The sequence below is a fragment of the Squalius cephalus genome (genome assembly GCF_949319135.1).
Source record: "Squalius cephalus genome assembly, chromosome: 9".
Lineage (NCBI taxonomy): Eukaryota > Metazoa > Chordata > Actinopteri > Cypriniformes > Leuciscidae > Squalius > Squalius cephalus.
Window position 1 is genome coordinate 13915700 of NC_137130.1, and position 20443 is coordinate 13936142.

General features: G+C 40.5%; 1 protein-coding gene across 1 annotated transcript; it reads right to left on the minus strand.

The window, feature by feature from the left end:
• Positions 1-8138: 8138 nt before the first annotated feature.
• On the minus strand, positions 8139-20263 carry ankrd50l (ankyrin repeat domain 50-like). Its single transcript, XM_079881727.1, has 5 exons — positions 20002-20263; positions 18023-18739; positions 13925-14172; positions 9450-13061; positions 8139-9199 (listed from the first exon to the last, which is right to left on the minus strand). The coding sequence occupies exons 2-4, from the start codon at positions 18490-18492 to the stop codon at positions 9451-9453; spliced, it is 4329 nt and encodes a 1442-aa protein (XP_079737853.1). The 5' UTR covers positions 18493-18739; positions 20002-20263; the 3' UTR covers positions 8139-9199; position 9450.
• Between the last annotated feature and the right edge of the window lie 180 nt (positions 20264-20443).

Below are 20443 nucleotides of genomic sequence, written 5' to 3' on the forward strand. Positions count from 1 at the left end.
ATTTTTTAAATTTTCTCAGGATATAATCCAGAACTATAAGATATTTTGATGTAATAGCAGCGTTAATGATCATAAGATTAATTGCATAACATTGCAATAATTGAGAGAATAGGGACTTTAAGCAACAGCTGCTGATGGAACGGCAACGGCATTCTGTTGCGCATGCGTGACTTTAAAAGCAACTTCGTGACGTTATACAGCAACCGTAGCCTAGAAATCTAGACGCATCCTAGCGGCAGCAAAATGTATTTTGCAGCCAGGGTAGTCTAGCAACTCTCCGTTGACTTTCGGAGCTGTAGAAACCTAAATTGGGTCAGGCCAATCACATCGCGTATAGAGTAGGCGGGGCGGGCTTAACATAATAATGACAGAGTTGCGACCCTGCTACTTGAAAACAAAGACGAGTTGCTGCTTCTGGCGAACAGTCTTTCAAATCGGCTTTGCCCGTGACTCTGGAGGACTTGGAGTTAAGTTTTTCTTTGAGAAAAGAGCAAAGAACGGCACTTAAGTCATTCTTAAAAAAGGAAGATATGTTCGTAGTTTTGCCGGCCAGATTCAAAAGTTGAATCTATCAACTAAGGTTGGTTGGTTGAAGCGCTGTCCTATAGAGAGCCTAAGTCCCGCCCCTCCGCTTCCGGCTCATGGGACCTTATTTCGGAAAAAATATGTATGGAAGTCAATGGCGAGAGATAACTTATCTTTTTATTCCGTCTGAACTGTGCCCTGAACTACACATATGATGTTTGTCAATTTAGAAGGTAATTATGAAAGTCAAGAAAGTCGCAGTTTGTCATAAAACAGAAGAGTAACGTTTAGTTTTATGTGAAAATCGCTCAATGAACTACATCTCTCGTCTCGCACTATGTACGTCACAAGATCCGTTGCTCGTATGTGTGTATTCTGGCTCAAAACACTCAGGCATGATGGCGTAACGTTACGATTATAATGTAAGACTATAGAAAAAATGACAGACGTTAGCTTCAGTAAAGTTAGCTTCATTCATTGAGAGAAAAGGTGTGACGTCGCATGTGCGCCTTCTGGGTTTGTAGTCTTTGTAATTACGTATTTTCACAGTCTTATACCTCAGCAGTTTTACATCAAGCTGCGACTTTCTTGACTTTAAAATGTATCTTTTAAATTGACAAACATCATATGTGTAAATCAGGGCACAATTCAAACGAGATCAAAATATTTGTTGTCTCTCGCCATTGACTCCCATACAATATTTTTCCGAAATAAGGTCCCATGGTGGTCGACCGGAAGGGGAGGGACTTAGGCTCTCTATTGCGTGCAGAGGGAATTTGAATGACAGCCGTTTATCCCACCCCTCGGATTGAGCCGTGTCTATGGAGAGTTGCCAGACCTAACATCTTGATGTAGGTCTGGCTTGCCAGGCTACAGCAACCGTCTACTAGATGGCAAACTTGAATTTTCAGCAGTCTGAATTTCCGTCTACTACGGGAGAACAGCTGATTTGCCATTGTCAAAAGCTTTATCCTGCACTTATGTCTTAAATGTACAATGCAATGTACATTCACATCACATGTTAATGCAGAGGTAGAGTTACACTCAAGGGATTCTGCTATTTATTCAACATTACAATAGGTTGAATTGCAGGTAGTGCATTACTTACCTTGAGTTAAGGTTTAAAAAAAAAAAAAAGTTTTTGAAATAAGTCTTTTTAAAATACCGTAAAAAGTTTTCTGTTTTAATATATTTTAAAATGTAATTTATGATGGGATTCTGCTATTCACAAAAGTTTATTATTTGTATGTTTTAAAGCCTTGCTGGTTAAACATTTAATTCGCGTTACATTAAATTATATACAGATGCAAAAAAAAATAATAATAACATTTACTTATCTAATCTGTCACATAAAATGTGATTGTTGGTGTGAAACCTGTTTGACAGTAAAATTGATCAAATTAATATCCAAATAATTAAGATTAAATATTTCACCTAAGAGAGAATCATTTGATGAATTTCATAACCTCAGTTTGTTTTGTGCTTGAATGTTATATTAAGTTATTAGACAAAGACAATTGTTCAAAAATTATGTGATTACCATGATAATATTTTTTTAATGATAAATACCTTAATATTAAATACAATTTATTGCAATGAAGATCATTTTTCTAATGGCCTCAGTATTAACCCCTCTTTTTCTGTACCTTTCTTAACAGGTCCAAAATAGGCCTTGATACAAGCCTCTGCAAATAGCCTCTACAAATTCTCTGCAAAGATGTCTGCTGGCTCTCCAGTGAGCAACAAGACTTCCCGTAGTACATCTCCACAGCCCCCTCTAAGCCCATCAGCACAGTCAGACATAGAAGGTCATGAGGACTCAAAGCCTACTCCTGTAGGATCTTCGTTTTCCTTACCATGTTGGGCTACCCAGGCCCTATGTGATTTGGCAAGATGTGAAACAGACCTCAGGCGTCTGCGGGAGCAACAAGTGACTGAAGCGCAGACAGTAGTTCGAGGTGTGGAGCGTGCACTGCTTGGAGCACAAAGGGAGGAGCACCGTCTACTGGAAAGGGTAGAACAGGATCACAGGGATCTACAGCGCAGACTGGAAGAGGTGCAGAGGGAGAATGGAGCAGCCATAAGGGTTGGACAAAGATTAGTAGAACAGCGATTATATAAAGTCATTAAACTTCGAGAGCTAATAAGGAAAAGTTGTGGTGGTGATGGTAGTAAAAATCGAGAGGGGGATCAGAAGCGGGACCAGCTTCTTAAGGGCGTTACAGAACTGGTCCAGCCTTGGGAAGTCTCACTTACACTCAAACGTGTATCTTTTAAACCAAGTGCCCAACCAAACGCTGTAACCTTTGGTGATATCAATGTGCAAGATCACAATGTTCATATTCCTGTAGGAGGCTGTGGGCAGCTGGGGCAAATGTGTTCCCTCCATGCCACTGAAATACGCAGTGGGGCTCATGTCGGTGGAGAAGGCCAGAGTACGCCTGATGGAACAATTCCTGGGCAGAACCAAATTCTATCTCCTGGGCTTAATCAAAGGCACTCATCAACTAGTAGCAACTTGAGGGTTGTCCGGAAGCTCCGTTTGTCAGCCCGAAGTGATGATGAATCAGGAGAAGACGTAAAACGCCAGTCCCCACAACTGCGTCACTGGTCCCCTAAACAAGTCCCATGTGAACGTGATTCATCACAGGAGGATGAGTGTGAATCGCCTACATCTGAATGCAAAGGAGATGAGCTCTTCTTGGCTGTACCATCCCTTAGTCATGGTGAGTTAGAGGGTGAGGATTTTGCTTGTATACAAAATGAACCAATCACACAGTTTGCTTCACAGAGAGCAAAAAGACAAAAAGAACTCTCTCCATCTCCAGAGCAAGGTCACCAAGAACAAGGTGGCTGGTTCTTGAATCAGTTTGACCATAAAAATCATGCCAGAAGGACCGGATCTTCAAGAGAAACATCAAGGTATGGCACACACTCATCACCACAAAGCCCCAGAGAGATCATCTCTAGTCAAGGCAGCAACAACAACTTCTTTCATGGCAGGTCTTGCTCCCAATTAAGTGCATCCTCAGATGACCACCCACAAAACCGTGCACCATCCCCTGCAGACAGTGTAGATTCTGGGTACACTTTCATTGTCAGCTCCCCCAGGGATTTCTCCAACTCCCTGCGTCCTACTGCTCGCCTCTCCAGATCAGCTGCTGACCTTTCCTACTGTAACAGACCGCTCAGTGAAACCAGAACACCGCAATCAAGCATATGGTCTGTTTCCAAGAGTCAAATGTCCTCAAGTTCCACCTTCCAAAAACAAAGCGAGGTGTCACGGACTAAATCCTGTCCCAGTCATGGTAACTTCTCTCAAAAGAGCACCCAACCACACGCTACTTGCTCCAGAGTGCCTCGTTCGCTTTCTATGTCTGTTATCGATAACTCATCTCAGAAAAGACTGAACCACCTTACAGCAGGACGGCAGAATTCTCTAAATGAGAACAGAATGCGGGGAGAGAGGAGTGAGCCAGCCCTCCTAGTGTTAGAGGAGGATGAGGAATCATTGGCACCAGAGGAGGTGCGCCTTGTCCGGCAGTTTGGTAAACAAGGCTCAGGACGTGCTGATCTCACGCTACCCAGTGGTGTCCACGCAACACCGCAAGGTCAACTGTTCCTTGTGGATTGTGGGAATGCTCGTGTCCAGGTAACTGATGCCCATGGCAACGTCCTACAACAAGTGACAACAAGTAACGACTTAGGAGGCTCCTCACGACGCTGCCGTAATTACTTTGATGTGGCCGTTAATGCCAAGGGTCTGATTGCTCTGAGCTGTGCAGCAGAGAGGGCTCTCCTGATCCTTAGTCGGCATGGGCGTCTCCTCCAAACATTTGGAGGAGGACCCTACATTGCAGGAGTGCCTCGAGATGAGTTGGAAGCACCGAGGGGAGTGACAGTTACCCAAAGAGATGAATTCCTAGTTGCAGATATACGAAAGGGTACTCTTACTGCACTGAAACTTGAACCTAAAACTGGTTCCAGATTGGAACGCACTGTGGTGACCGGTTTCCACAGGCCTTATCTGGTTGCAGCATGCCTGCACTCTGGTCTGGTCGCAGTGTCTGAGCGAGGCAGTGAAATGGGGCAGGAGCCTTGTGTGAAGATATTAGGACCAGGATGGGACACCTTACGAATCCTGGGTGTGTGTCCCAGCTTAGGGCCTGTACTCTCCTGTCCCTGGGGCCTCTGCGTTGATAAGGATGGGGCTGTGTTGGTGGCAGACTGGGGAGACAAACATAGAGTGCTTCTTTATCCTTCTGAAGGGGCAGGGCGAGTGATTGTGTCTGATGGACTGAGCAGCCCTCGTGGACTGGCACTTTTACCACATGATCTCCTGGTTGTGTCAGATAGCATGCACCACTGCATTAAAATATATCAGTACAAATGAAGTTACCACAAAGCTCAAGATTCAAAAGAAAGATGTCACTGAATGAGATGAGTATTTGGCAACATATGAATATTTGGCAAACAATAAAAATGTACTATTTGCTGCTAGTGCAATATCATACTGCATGGTATATAGCAGGGCTTGACAACCTACAATAAGCAATAAGAGTAGAGATGAATACTATATTTACTTAGATGTTTATTAAAAAATGTTGAAATCCCTCTTATCTACATACCATTTAACCACACAGTGTGCGGCTTGACCCATTTGATAATTCAGTATTCATACTCACGTGACCAGTTTTTGACCAGAATAATATTTTGTGGTATATTTTGTAGAGGTGAAGGTGGTGTGTGTGACTTTTGTGTGACATTTTATTTACTTTTTTTTTTTTTTTTAAAGGAAAACTCAGATAGAATACAGTTGACTGACCTTGGCATGTTGCTATGTAGATTTTCATAGAGTGTGTCTTGACATTAGTTTTGAATCCCTGGTTGCTTCTATTGCTTATAGATTGTAATTTCTTTCACAATACATGACTTTTTGACAATACTATATGCTATTGAAACCGAAGAACCTTACCAGCAGGAGGCAGTAATGATACATGCACATGTTAATGCATTTTGTAATGCTTTGGAAAGGATCTTTCATGAATGAAGAATGGAATTAAAAATAAAACGGCTTAAAGTAAATTAAACCATTCATAACGCAAATGCATATAATGAACAAGGCTCCTGTTCAAATGTATACATTTTGTGCTTTCTAAAATATATATTATTACATATGTGTTAATGTATTTTACTGTTCTTAAAATATATCATTAAAAAAGCTTTTCTGTTTGAGCATTTCTGTTCATCATTAATCTGCTTACACCTGGAGCAACAGGAATTTAACTGGTGAATGTGAAATATTCTTGGTAAGACTGAAATCTTAAAAAGTGAACCAGCACCACTGGAATGTTTTAATTCCCAGTTCTATAACGACTTGCTGTATGAGAGCCTCTCGAAGCTCAACAGGGCATGTTGAGTAACAAACACACCCAGTCTGCCATATCTTTACAGTTTGAATTTAGGCCAAACGTATTCTTTTGGCTAGTTCACAAAGACCAGGATGGCTATACTCTAATCAAAATGACATCTGCTTATTTCTAAGAGGGTCTACATAAGAGTTTATCTCCTCGTTTCATACAGAATTTTTTTGAAATAAAAGTTTCATGCTTTGTGATATCCTTCCTGTGCCCTAAAAATGGCTTGCTATTCAATAGAAAGGTTTTCCTCTCCCTTGTTTACACTCTAAGAGGATGTGGTGTCTCCTTGTCAGGAAGCGGAACCTCGTCTTTAACTTTGTGTGAGACTGAATCCGGAATTAATTTGACTAAGGTTTTCATCACAAGTCCACACATCCCTTTTCCCCTAATGTGCAATGAATGACCTTTAACAGTTTAAGACACACTTTCATTGCAGATAATCTGTTTATTTTTATCAGTGTAGGATGTGATCTTGTGAGAAAACATGGGTAGATGAACTTCCCAGAAAGCTGAACCTGTTCAACTTGCTCCTTTCTAGAATTGTTGTAGGAAATTACATATTTTTTAACAATAAATATTTTAATTGTAAATTTTCCATTGTTTATTTTATTATTATTTCTTTTAAGATTTTTAATAAAGATATTATAGTGTGCTTTATTAATAATTACTGTAAAAATGTTTTACACCGCCATCTTGTCTGAGAGATCCCATATAATGGTTGCAATGAATAAAGCATCTAAGAATGTTATTTAGAAAGGAATGTTAGATGGCCCTTAAAACGTCTCAAATAAAAATGTATCCTGCAGTGTCTACAGGGGAAAAAAATCCCACCTATAAAAGAACTGGGTGCAAGTTGTCCTTCATTATAGAGGAATGCCTGAGTTTGCAGTTTGTCTAGCAACCCCAAACCACATCAGCCAGGTAAAGACTAGTTATGTCTTGGAATAAAAAAAGAAAGAACACAGATGACTAACTTTTAAAATGGAAATGACATGTTTTAAAATGTCTCAGTAGTCTGAGAAATTAAAATGTTTCAAAGAGAATTTTAAATGGATGATAATGGCATAGTGAACCTTTTGATATTGCATTTATGAGTCTTAGCTTGTTGTAACAGTAACAGTTTTACCACAAGTCTCAGTATGCAGCTGCATATTTGAGATCCTCATGCAACCTATAATAATGTGCTTATGGATAATTATTAATATGGAGCTTTTCTCTAGTTGACAAACTTGAGAGGAAGAGTTTGTCACAGTGTTTGGTGTTGCACGTCTTAATGAAATTTACCTTTGGTCATATAATAATAATAATAATAACAATAAACCTTTCATTGCAGTGTTTGTGTGTAACAGTTTTTGCTGAATCTTGTGGCTATTGTGTGTACATTACAGTATAAGCAGTGTCCATATTTGTGGCTGTATGACCAACAGGCAAATTGTCAAAAGAGTAGCAGAATTCTGCTTGTTGCACATAGCCACAGTTGTTTGCTTTGAGGGGGTTTATGGAAGTAGCAAGTAAACTTTAGAGAGGCAATAAAAAATACCCCTCACAGGGAGAGACGTGTCTGTGTGTGTGAGAGAGAGAGAGACAGAGGGAGAGAGAAGAAACAAGAGTTAACCATTACTGAGGATGTACAAATAAGGAAAAGCTCACTGAAGAATGTGTGACATTTTCACATTTAAACCATAGGGGAAATATAGGCTACACACCAACTCAAAAGGACAGAAAACATCTGAAATCTTTTTTTCTGTTAATCATGAATGTCCATGTCCTTGTCCACATTAATATTTCTGTTAAAAATTTATAAACTAAAAAAACTTTCCTTCCACAATTTTCAAAGCTCATTCATTCATTCTTGTATTTACATTTCTGTACACTACAGAGCAATACAAAAAACAAACTGTCTAAATATTTCTGTTCCATGTTAGAAAAAAACCCATACTGCTTTCCAAAGACATGAGGGTGAATTAATGATATTTTGGGGTGAACTATACTATGAAGCTCTTATGATTTCGCTGATTTTGTAATATAACCAATGAAATCATGATAATGCAAAAATGGTTATCGCCTCCCATGCCGGAGATGCCAATTCGAGTCCTGCTCAGAGTGAGGCGAGTAGGGGTTACACATGCAAACCAAAGGGGTGTCAGGTTTGCTTGCTTCTTCTCCATACAAATTTGCACAAAGACACAAAATCATATACATTGTTTTAATTAGTGCATCTCAATAAATTTTAACATACAAAACACTATAAATTACCTATGGCAGTGTGTTAAATTCACATCCCTTTCTCTTCCTGTCACACCTATAAGGTTTTTATGACCTTCCATTCAAATCTAGTCATGCTCTGATGAACATGTACATGTATTTGAGATCACTTATATATCCTTCCCTAACTACATCTGTCTGCTTTTAGAACGATAACTTCTCACTTTCTTTTTCCCATCTCTCTATATAATTCAATTGGAATGAAGCTTTAAAATGTTAATTTGCCTTGCTGATAGGTAGATGGTACGTGAAAATTAAAAACTCAATGTAAATAAGTAGTGACACATCTATGTCCTGAAACATCTTTAAAGGACAGAAACATTGCTAATGACCTGGTCTAGCATATAAAGCCACTAAGTGACAGTGGCGCTTTGAAAAAGCCCTTTTTTAGCAAGTCCAAGCCTGGGTGTAAACCAGAGCAATGTACTGAAAATCACAGACATTTAATATTTTAATTGTAGATACCTTCCAGTTTTGACCACATTCTTTTGAACAAAATAAAATAAAGATGGCACTTCTTAGCACAATGAGTGTGTGTATGAAGAAAAAAGAGTGAACAGCTGTTCGGCCTATGAAAAGTTGTCATTCATGCCGAGTTAAAATGTGCACAAAAATCCCTGGGGTACATATATCAACTTTTGTAAATGCACAACACCAGCAGAGGAAATATCCATAAGTGTCCCTCTGAATGTAAATATATTTTCCTGTAATTGTGTGACAGAGTATGAGAGATTGCCAGCTGCTCTCCATTGTGACGGCATAAGGAGGAAAAGCTCTGGAATGTACACAGCTTGAGCCTTTGAACTCAGGTTCCTCTAGGCCTTTCCCTCTTCTTTGTGCCTTGGGGTCAATTGGTTAAAGAGAGGTGGAGGTCAGTGTGTTATAACACTCTCATCTGCCATCCTCCTCTACTCTTAACATCTCCCACACAGTGCAGTGATTACCCACACAACCCTCACCTCCTTGAAATCATAAATGCCCAGGTTTGCCTACAACAGACAAAGTTGTCATTAGAATTCCAGACATTCCAAGTTACGATCATAAATACTGCAGCTCAAAGTACAGTGTGGTTTACTTCAATCTGGCATATCTGAAAACTGCCTGATAAAACACATATTTTGGACATACTACATACAAATATAAAATCTTAATCAATTAATAAAATTCCCATTTATTAGATAACTGACAAATTACAAGACAAATGTATTGTTCTTGTATGTGTGAAACTCAATGCCTCACCTCAGAGCGGAGTTTCCCGCTTGTAAAGTGCTGCACTGGTCGGCCCTTCAAACTGCAGCTTAATTGCCTGTTTGAGATTCAGCTGGGGGTCAGTAGTTGTCATGTTAAACATAGACTCATTAGGTAAGGCACTATGTGGGGAAATAGCTGAAAGGTCAATGATTGGAGACATGGATGTCTTTTGAATTCCCCCCCAGTCATTTTTTTGTCCATGGGATTGGATGAGAAAAGGTGGATACCCCAAAGGGGGGCTTTCCCTAATTTTTGTCTGTCTAATTGGGACCTCTTGGTTTGGCATCACCCCTAAGGAAGCCATAACAGAGTTCCACTTTAGATCAACTCCTCCAGCTTGTTTGTGGCTCTTCTCAATCACATCCTCTATGATGTAAGGAGTTTTAGGTTTTAAGAGGTAGTTACCATCCCCCATTGATCCAAGCCCTTTTAAGGGGTTTTCTGAGTCAGGCAGTTCAGTGAAGGTGCACTGTTCATGTGTGGGACTGCTCTTGGGTACAGACTTTTGATTATGCCTAGATGCTCTGCCCTGAAGACTGGCAGGATTGGAACCAGGAAGAGGCAAGGTGGATGGACGACTGCGGGAACGAGAAAGTGAATGTTGTTGTATCTGCTGGATGAAATTTAGGCTGTCAGCAGGCACGGTCTGTACTGTGGCATGGGAGTGGCAGGTGGAGGAGGAAGTCTGTGAGGCAGGAATGGAGTGGAAACGCTCTGCAGTCGAAGCTGGGGAACAGGAGGCAGAAACTGAGGTCGAGGATGGAGAAGATGTAACTCCATCAACACCCACCTCTCCTGAACTAAGAGACGTACGGGTCTTGACTAGGGCTGAAAGGTAAGAGGTGTTGGAAGCTCCACTGGGTGAAAATGGTATGAGACCTGAAAAGGGCTTTGCACCATAGTTTTCCAGAAGTCGCACAATCATGAAATGACCTTGTTTTCCTGCTACCTTTACTGGGCTGCGACCATAACGATCCACATTGTCTGGTTCTGCACCTTTTTCTAAAAGCATGGCCACAATTTCAGCATGCCCCTCCTGAGCAGCAATGCTAAGCGCTGTGGCACCCTGCTGTTTGCAAGCCAGGTCTACATTGAGACCTTTAGCCCTAAGGAGCAGCCTGCCAGCAGCTGCATGACCTCTCCATGCCACAGAGTGCAAAGGAGGCCGACCATCAAGATCTCTTGCATTTGGGTCAGCTCCATATTTCAGCAACAGTTCAATACCTTCCAAGTCTCCTCGCCAAGCTGCTACGTGGAGTGCAGTTCGCCCTTCTGCATCTTTTGACTCCAGAGGGACACCACCTTTTTCTATGAGTAGGGTGGCCATGTCTAAACAGCCCTCCAGGACCAGCAAATAAAGAAGAGGTCTTCCTTCAGCATCACGGACATCAGTGTCAGCCCCTCTACGCATCAATAACTCCACAATCTCCCGATGTCCCTGCAGAGCAGCCGCACTGAGTGCGGAGTGTCCATCATATGCACGATGATCAATGGGTGATTTTCGGTCTAGAAGCAGCCTGACTGTACTGCAGTGCCCTTCTTGTGCTGCTAGAATTAGAGGGCTCCGACCCTCCACATCAAGCTCACCCACACGTGCCATGCTACCTCGCTCTGTCAATATTGCACACACACTTTTGTGACCTTCACAAGCTGCAGCATGCAGTGGAGTCCAGCCCAGATCATCTTTGTGATTCTCATCCAAACCTCTGTCCAGCAGTGCTCTTACAACTTCAACGCTACCCTTTGCTGCAGCCAAGCAGAGAGCGGTGCGGCCTTCTCCATCGATGCCATCCACTGCTGCCCCCCAAAACAGCATACGATTAACTGTGCCAGCATGTCCCATAGCTGCAGCCGCAAGAAGAGGAGTGACAGCAGAGGGATGAGCTCCAGAACTTTCATCTACATCAGCTCCAGCTTCCAGGAGGAGTTCAACCACTTCCTCATGCCCTTCGTAAGAGGCTAGTAGTAAAGGGGTCATTCCATCTCTATCCTTATGTTCTGGATCAGCACCGCGCTCCAAAAGAAGATTTACAACCTCTCCATGTCCTCGTCCTCCAGCTGCTGACGGCACACACAATGCAGCAACAGAGAGAGCAGTACGTCCGTCCCCATCTGCAAGATTCAAATCAGCCCCAGCATCCAAAAGTATTTCCACTGCCTCTTTGTGACCCATGTAGGTTGCAGCTATTAGTGGAGTACGTCCCTCACGGTCTGAACGGTCTACTTCAGCACCATGTTTAAGGAGGGTCAACAGAATTTCCTCATGTCCACCCCATGCTGCTGCTCGTAAGGCTGTCCGGCCATCTGAATCGCACCCATCAATCTCTGCCCCAGCTTCCAGAAGTAGACGCACAGCTTCCTTGTGGCCACCCCATGCAGCAGAACGAAGAGCAGTCCATCCCTCACTGTCAACATGCTCCAGCAGGGCCTGTGCTGCAGGACTCTTGCTCCCTTGCTTCTGCACCCACTCTAGCAACACCTGTAGTACACCAGCATGGCCTTGTCTGGCAGCAAGCGTCAGTGCAGTCTGCCCCTGGTTGTCATTCACTGAGGGGTCTGCTCCACGGCATAACAGCAATACAGCTACATCTACAAGTCCAGCATGGGCTGCAGATGCTAGTAAAGTCCGTCCATCTGATGGGTCTGTACGGTTCACACTGATGCCACTGTCAAGAAGAGCTCTCACAGAGTCTTCCCTCTGTAATGCTCGTCGAACTATCCTGCCTCCTCCCCCAACACAGTGAACCCCCACACTGGAGCTATTGTCAGGGGAACAGCTTGCAGGGTAAATTCCACTTTTCATTAAGAGCTGAAGTACATCTTGCTGAACTAATACAGGTGTATGAGGAGGTGATAGCACATTAGAAGAACAGTCTTTTCTGGCACTATTAAGAGATGGAACTCCAGTCCATAGCAACCACAGTGCCAAGAGGGATGGTTCCCCTTGATGGATTCCGCTGCTGAGGAGGTGGTGGGCCAGCTGGCAAGTCTCCTCTGTACCCAAACTACTGGCTCGAAAAGAAAGGGACATGGCCAGAGAAAGTTGACCATCCTTTACACAACACAAAAACTTCTGTGTGCAGTATTTGACATCAGTTAACCATTCTGCAAAGCTGCTGTGAAAGAGGAGTTTACTGCCCTCAGGGCCATCTACAAACAGAGATGCCAGAGTACCCATCTGTGCTTTGAAGTCTCCAATCCCAAGGTAGGAGTCACGGCTTCTAGCAATAGTGTAGAGCTGATCAGCTGTCAGTGGTTGTGGGGATGCCAAAAGGATATTTAGCAAAGGCCTAATATGGACAAACAGATTTCTAGGAAAGAGTCGCTGACAGAGCCATAGGTAAAGGCCATTTAGTGTGCCAGGAATGTCCCGAATTTCTCTAAGTCCTACTAGACCATGGGCAACTCCATCTAGTACTCGTTCAAGAAACAAGAAACATCCACCACTTTTGATGTGCAAAAGATTAAGCATTTCAGCCGTATCTGGTGTAAGTTGTCTTCTCAAAGCCCCGTCCTGGTCAAGCCTCCGCAGGATATATTGCTGTACATCTCGTACAGTTGCAGGCTTTCTTAAGTCATCCAGACACAACCTCCTAAAACCTGCAGGGTAGAAAAGCAAGAGATAAAATCAGAGCAGCAAAATCAGAGATAAAATAAGATACAACAATGAATAAAGCATCATGATGAGTTTTTTAGGGCTTCAAAATTAAAATTGAAACGTAATATCAGTCACGTGAATGGCGTGGAGACCTGGAAGGCAAAACATTATAGGCCTGTCCATTTTCCATCTCAAAAGAAAAACAAAAATAAGTGAACAAAATGCACGTTTTGGACACTTGTGATCCATATACAGCATCTGTTGCAGTATTTGAATTACTAAAAACAGCGGGACATTCTAAAACGCTTAACGCGGAAAAAAGATTTTTAAAGATCAAATTTAGCAGCAGTATGAGATTTTTATCATAACTACAAATGCAGCATTTGTCAGAATAATTGCAATATATTTTTTAGCAAATTGTGTAGACCAACAACAGTAGTTTCTTTCCAGTATTTTCATCTCGTGGGCAGAGGTAAAACATGATGGTCCTCGAGGCTTTTCAAGCCTAGGTTCAGAACCTTGCATTCAAATTTGTTTATAAAGGCTGAACTATGCACACAACTACTGTACAAAAGATTGTAGTCTCTTAATGCTATACTTCAGATGTCATCCACAAAGAGCTATGGGACCCTCATCTCATAAGACCCGGCCATAATATACTGATATAAGAACAAACAGTCATAAGCTGTATGTTTGGTAATACTGAATGTTTGGGTGGTCATACAAGTGTGGAGAACATTATTCATTTGTTACTAAAAATGTTTCTAAAGACAGATTCACAACAATTCACAACAGAAAGCAGTAAAGCTAATCATCTAACATTTCAGTGCTCATGAAGTGGTTTATGAATCATCCAAGTGTGTACCTGAGAACATCTTGCATATGGCTTTGTTCTGTCGGCGTGCAGAGCAGACCAGCAAGATCCAGGGAGGCAGGAGCTGTATGTATCTGAGCAGGAGCTCTGCAATAGAGGAACTCTGAGTGGCCGCAGATCCTGATATTGACCGTTCTCCAATTCCATTACCTCCACAACACCCTGAGTCCAGCGAATCCACCACAATAAACACACTGTGAGCTGGTGGTGTCAAGGACATGAGAGGCTCTAATACTGCCCTAAAGAAAAACCAAAGGAGGAGTTTAAAATATATTATACAAAAGTAAAGGCATAACCCAGCATGACTGCACAATTGATTATATTCAGCTAGAACACTGATAGCAAGTGACCACTGCTAGTATCAAACCATCTTTAACAACACAGACATTACTTTTTTAAAACTGAATCAACCTTACCTGCAAGACACTGATATAAAGTCTTAGTTTAATAAAAAATGTGACCAGGAATAGGGCAAAAATAGTTTGGTAGAAGAAACAGAAGAATGGAGGAAGGAGAAGCAAGGATATATATATATTTCTTTAAACAACAGTGAGCAAATGAAAAAAAAATAAAAAATCAATCATTTTAAGAACTGGAAATAGGAAAGAGATGTCATCACATATGAATGAAAGTCAATTCAGAACTAAAACAGAGCTTATCTGACATCAAAACAAGAGTTCAGAAATGTGGCATTGTTTTGTATAGAATGGAATCATGTGACAAATTTATTTTGAAAAAAACAAACAAACCCAACAACATCCTTTAAAATGCTGGGAGTTCTTTGGATGTTTTTTTTTTAAAGCTTTCTTATTCCTCAGCCTTTCTTTCTTTTTGGCCACTTCTTCTGACTTAAGGTGTGGTTGCAGAGGCATCGTGACTCAGTGTTATGGAAGCTCAGTGATTTCCTGTTGCTTCCAGGGCATACCAGTTGACAGTGAGAAGGTGCTGCTTTATCAGACTCATAATTACCTATCTGTCTTACTCTTATTACTGACCCACTTCACTCACTATATGATTGCCCTGTTAATCAAACACTTAAATGTAATACAGTATAATACTTTCATCTATCCCAGCCTAATATGCAGAGACAACTACAAACCACTCATAGGTTGATTTCCCAAAACACAGTTTGAGCGTCCTCATACAACCTAAAGCATCCTGATACCTAAATCAGTGGCATGAGCAGAGGATTATGTTTGTGTAAATTTAGTAAATTGTGGCAAAGAGCTCAGGAGCAACCATCTACAACTGAAGCACTGCAAATGACTTAATCAATTTGAACTACCTACACATTTAGACTATGTGTGTATAAATAAATCTCAATATTTTCCAATGAGCGGTGTGTGAGCTTGTGTGTGTATATATATGTATGTATGTATGTATGTATGTATATATATATATATATATATATATATATATATATATATATATATATATATATATATATATATATATATATATATATATTATTTTCTTTTCTTCTTTCTTTCTTTTTTTCTTTCTTTCTTTCTTAACTGCTTTGGCCATGGACTCTTTTTTTGACTCTTGGCCCATGGAAGTCTTTCTTTGTTTTTGTTTTTTAAATTGTGATTGAGAAAATGAATTGGAAAAAAAAAACATCCCAAACTGGAAGCATTGCGTTCTCTATAGAATAATCATAGCTCATATTTTGATAATAATGAAGATCCACAATCGCTTTCTTTAATAGCAAAGCGTTTTAAACAACACACCTCATTCTGTCTATTATGGTTACACGGATCAGTATTGAAGTTCCTCTCTCTTACTCCCGCCATAAAATTTATAAATCACAAGCATGCTGTGTTTATCGGTTCCTTATCTCCAACACGTGGGCTCACATAATTTGTTGAGCTAATGCCCTTTTAACATGCTCACAGATCACAGCTTGAGCTGAACAACCTAATAAATGTACTTCCTGACTCATTCTGTCCACAAAGACAAGCTATGGGCTTGTCTTGACCCCGAGAATGGTCATGCTAGTTAAAGTTGTCAAACAGAGAAGGGTTAAGAGATCAAGCTCAAAAGAACAGTTATGTGACACTTTTTTTTTTTTTTTGACTTCAGTAGAGGACAAAATAGAAAGGTTGTGGTCATGGTCAGGCCAGAAGATTACAGGAGTTACAATGAAACTGAGAATGAGTTACAATGGCTATAAGTACAATTCCATTTCGCTAGACAAAACATTTAGCGATCTACTTTTCAATACAATACTCTTAAAATACATTTTCTGTTTAATACAACTATATCTCTATCTAGAGCTTCAAACTGACAAAAGACAAAATTATTTCCTTATGACAAAAGTTCATGTCCAGATAAAATAAACATTATTTATAAGACAACAAGTGATCTCCACTCTGAAGACAGTGTTAAGGATAGCTTATGTACATCAGAGAGCATGTTGAATACAGCAGGGACTGAGACTTGCATTTCACCTCTAAATAATTAACTCTTCTTACAATCTCTTGTCAGGACCAGCGAAAAACATCACAGCAGTTTGTCAGCATGTGTAAGGCAAATGTGAAATGTGGGCCTGTACGTCAGATCTGTGAGGGAAAGCTGAAAGAACTAGTGTAAGAGCAAACACCGAAAAGCAAAAAAAAAAAAAAGAGAGAATAGAGAAAGCTGTCAGCATGGCGACCTCACCAACTCCAGAAACTAGTGGCACAATTCTCTTTACCCCTATTTTTCCCCTGAAGGTTGTAAATAGCGTCATCCATCTGCACTGAACGCTGGGCTATTGTGATAACTGTGAATAGGCATCATTATTGCGATGAGAGGAATAAATAAATAAATATATGTGGCAGAAAAGCAGAACAATAGCCCCCTTTCCTGCCTTTGACAGAGTCTTTCTGAGGGGCACCAGACGAAAAATACGATTGGAGGAGGAGAATACAGGGGGTGGGAGGGTTTGGTAGGAAACAATAAAAGAAACCTTGTTCAAGCAAGATGCCATGCACTGAGTGCATTTATATTCATAACAAACACACAAAAAAACATCAGCTTATTATAAATAACCAGGAAATATAAGAAAAATGTGTTTGCATGATTTTTAAATTGTCCGTTTTTTTCTTTTCTTTTTTCCCCCCAAAATGTCATATGCATAAGACATATAAACATTGAATAAGCCCTCAGCATGGCTCCAAAACTGTTTACATCCAAAGCACAATAGGGCTAATGTGCATGTCTACATGTCAGTTGGGTTGTTCTTCAACAGTTTATGACCTTTACTCCATAACAGAACAAAGTTTGAGGCATTTACATTATCTAAGTATAACTGATTAGGATTGTACAGAAATACACTAATTAAAAAAAAAAAAAAAAGATTAAGTGGTGCGGATTACATTCAAAACAAGTGACTTCTGTAATGACTTTTACACAAAACATCTTGAATTTAAGTTTTAATTGATTTTTTTTTTTTTTTTTACCTTATAACTCATAGTTGAAATACAAAATGTTCTAAGCCTGAAGCGTCACTTTCCTTGCACAAACAATGTGAAATACAGAGGGAGTGTGTAAGGTACACCAAAGGCCTAGCTGTGAAACATCTGGGATTTCTCACAGAAGTAATACTTGGAGAGCAAACATGAAATGCTTGGAGAACTAAAGGCAGAAAGAAATGAGTTCAAAGAGTTCTTGAACAGGGAGTGATTTGTTGCAGAGCAAAAGCAACAGAAAAATGTTAGAAATTCTGAGTAAAGACAAAGTGATTATTAGAACTGCTGAAATAGTGAATGTTTAAGATATAAAAAAATTAAAATAGTATAATTTTGTACATTATTTAAACACATGATTTTCAAGAAGAAATGTAAGTTACTGTGAATCAAGAAGAAAGATTGTCACTGTTTTATATACATCATGACATAACGATATAAATTGTGATTCTTTTTCTCATGATATTGCATTAATAATTAAGGTTCTTCTAACAATTTCTGTAATTATTAATTATTTAAATAATTTATGTGTTCATTCATACAATACAGTTCAGAGGAAACATGCTCTTTAAAAAAACTTGCAATCAACTTATAATATTGTGACATTGCAATGTATAAATTGTGATAGATCTACACCAACCTTTTAAAAGTGTCATCAGGTGCTCTTTGGCAGTAGAGGGGCTCCAGGACAGCGGCAATAGCAGCACTGCTAATCACTTTCATATAGTTTGGTCCCAGTAGAGGACTTTCCTTCAGCTGTTCAACCAGCCCCAGTACAAATCTCCACACTTCAATACTGCTCGCATCCTCTCGCTGGCAATAATGCCAGGCCAAACACCGTGATGCAAACCCTGCCGCCCTGCATGCTTCCGACTGGGGCCAAACCAGCTCTGTGCAGAGGGCCGTCTTACCCGTGCCCGGGCCCCCAGTCACTAGAACCCCTGGAGAGACATGGATCGCTCCCTCCACAGCCTTGGCGGCATCTCGCGCCTCCAGCCATCTTTGTAGCTTCTCGAGAGCCCATTCACGGCAGTAGAACCGCCGGCCCCGTAACAAGCTGGGTAACATGCTCCTCATCTGGCCCTCTGGAGATAAACAGGGACGGACCATGAGGATGTACCTTCTTCCATAGTCCCTTACAGAACAAGCGAAGCAGGTGCTCTTAGAATCTCTTCAAACCTTCAATGTTTGCACTGCAGTAAACACAGAAAGAGCAGAGGGTTGCGTTGGGCTATATGCAAATTGAAAGGTTTCCGGATTGGAGAGTCAGAGAGAGTGTCCTCAGATAACTGTTGGCTGCAGGTGTGTTTGTATTTTGCAATCCCGTAGGTCCAAGTCATGCTGCTACTCGGAAGCCCTGTAAGACAAAACAAACATAAAGCTGGAGGAGAAGGGTGTAATTCTGTCAATGTTTAAATACTTTCTCCTAACCCAAATTAATATGCAGAAACAAGTCATAATAATAATAATATTTTTTATCTAAGTTTAAACAAGTTAGCATATAAAAACATATATAAATATATATATATATATTCCATATACAAAGGAAAGTATTTTAAAATTATATAAAAAAATAAATAAAAAAAAAATCTTAATAATGACTTAAACTTAAACTGTCTAATTGGTCGTATAAACAGACTGTGCCATTCCCAACTAATGGTTGTTGAGCCAATGTTACTGTGAATGTTTTCATAATACCACAGTGTTTAAACTTTTCAGGGAAATTCATTTTTGATTGGGTCACTTTATGAATGACTTCTGGCATACTGTAATGTAAATCCCATGCAATTCTGACGGGGGCGTGGGAAGTAGGGTTGCTGGGGGAGCTGCAGCTGTTTTTCAGAATTTATAATAAACACTTTTAAGTGGGCTAGTAAAAAGTGTTGTTTATATGTTGAATTACGTTTTTTAAAACATACACACTCGTACACTGTTCATTTTTTATTTCCTGTTGCTGTGCAGGATCTTTTATTGTATATGACAGTGTGCAAACAGCTCAATAAACCTTTTATTTATTTAACCCTTGCATTACTACTGCAAGCAGCATCACTGATGTCAGAAATGTGATGTGCAGTCAAATGTCCCAGTGTGTGCTGTTTAAACGAGGGTTCTCATCGGTTCGCTTGACGTGCTTCATGATGTCTAACGTGTTTTATAGACTCAATATTGTTTCTCATTCAAATGTGGTGATCCCCCCCACCCAAAAAACACAGCACCCCCAACCTAAAACATCTTCCCAAGCCCCCGAATTCAGGTGGTGCTGTTTTACCTATTACGCTCAAAAAACATTAATCCTTTTACTGATTGAAAACAGTCATTATTTTTGCAATTCCGTTTGGTGATGCTAGCGGCACAGAAATTACACCCTTCACCTTTAAATGAAAGCTTGGCATTTAACTCGCCCATGACATGTGAGAAGGAAAGGTTGAGAGAGAAACAGAAATAGAAAGAGGGTTTGAACGTATCTGACAAACTCCCATGAAAGTGAGAGCTTGGATATTCAAGCAAGTTAAGCTGCTGGCTCAACCCTCAACTTAAATTGTCCTAAGCAATAAAGAAATAAAATTAAAGATAGAATGAAAGACAGAGAGTGAAAGAGAAACAACAAAAAAATCTCACCTTTCATAAACACTGGTCATGTTTTTCCTTTTTGTTTTCTCCGTGGCAGTCTTCACTCGTCTCAAATATATTCTCTCTCTTCACGTCTTTCTGTTGCTCCTATCTTCCTCCTCGCAGGTCTTATGGTTCTGCTGGCCAGACTGAAATCTGCTCCTTCTTTCGCATATTCTCACCGGCTCCCAGCTGCTTACCGGTTTTTCTGGTCCTTTATCTCCTCCCCTCTTGCTCCTCAACATGTCAGGACATGAAGTGAAATAGCTGACTGCAAGAGAGAGAGAGAGAGAGAGAGAGAGAGAGAGAGAGAGAGAGAGAGAGAGAGAGAGAGAGAGAGAGAGAGAGAGAGAATAAGGGAGGAGTTAGGGTTTGGGGTCAAAGTTTAAACACAGATGCATGATGTCATATAGTGTTTCTCTTCCTTTGTCCATACACATTCTCTTAAGAG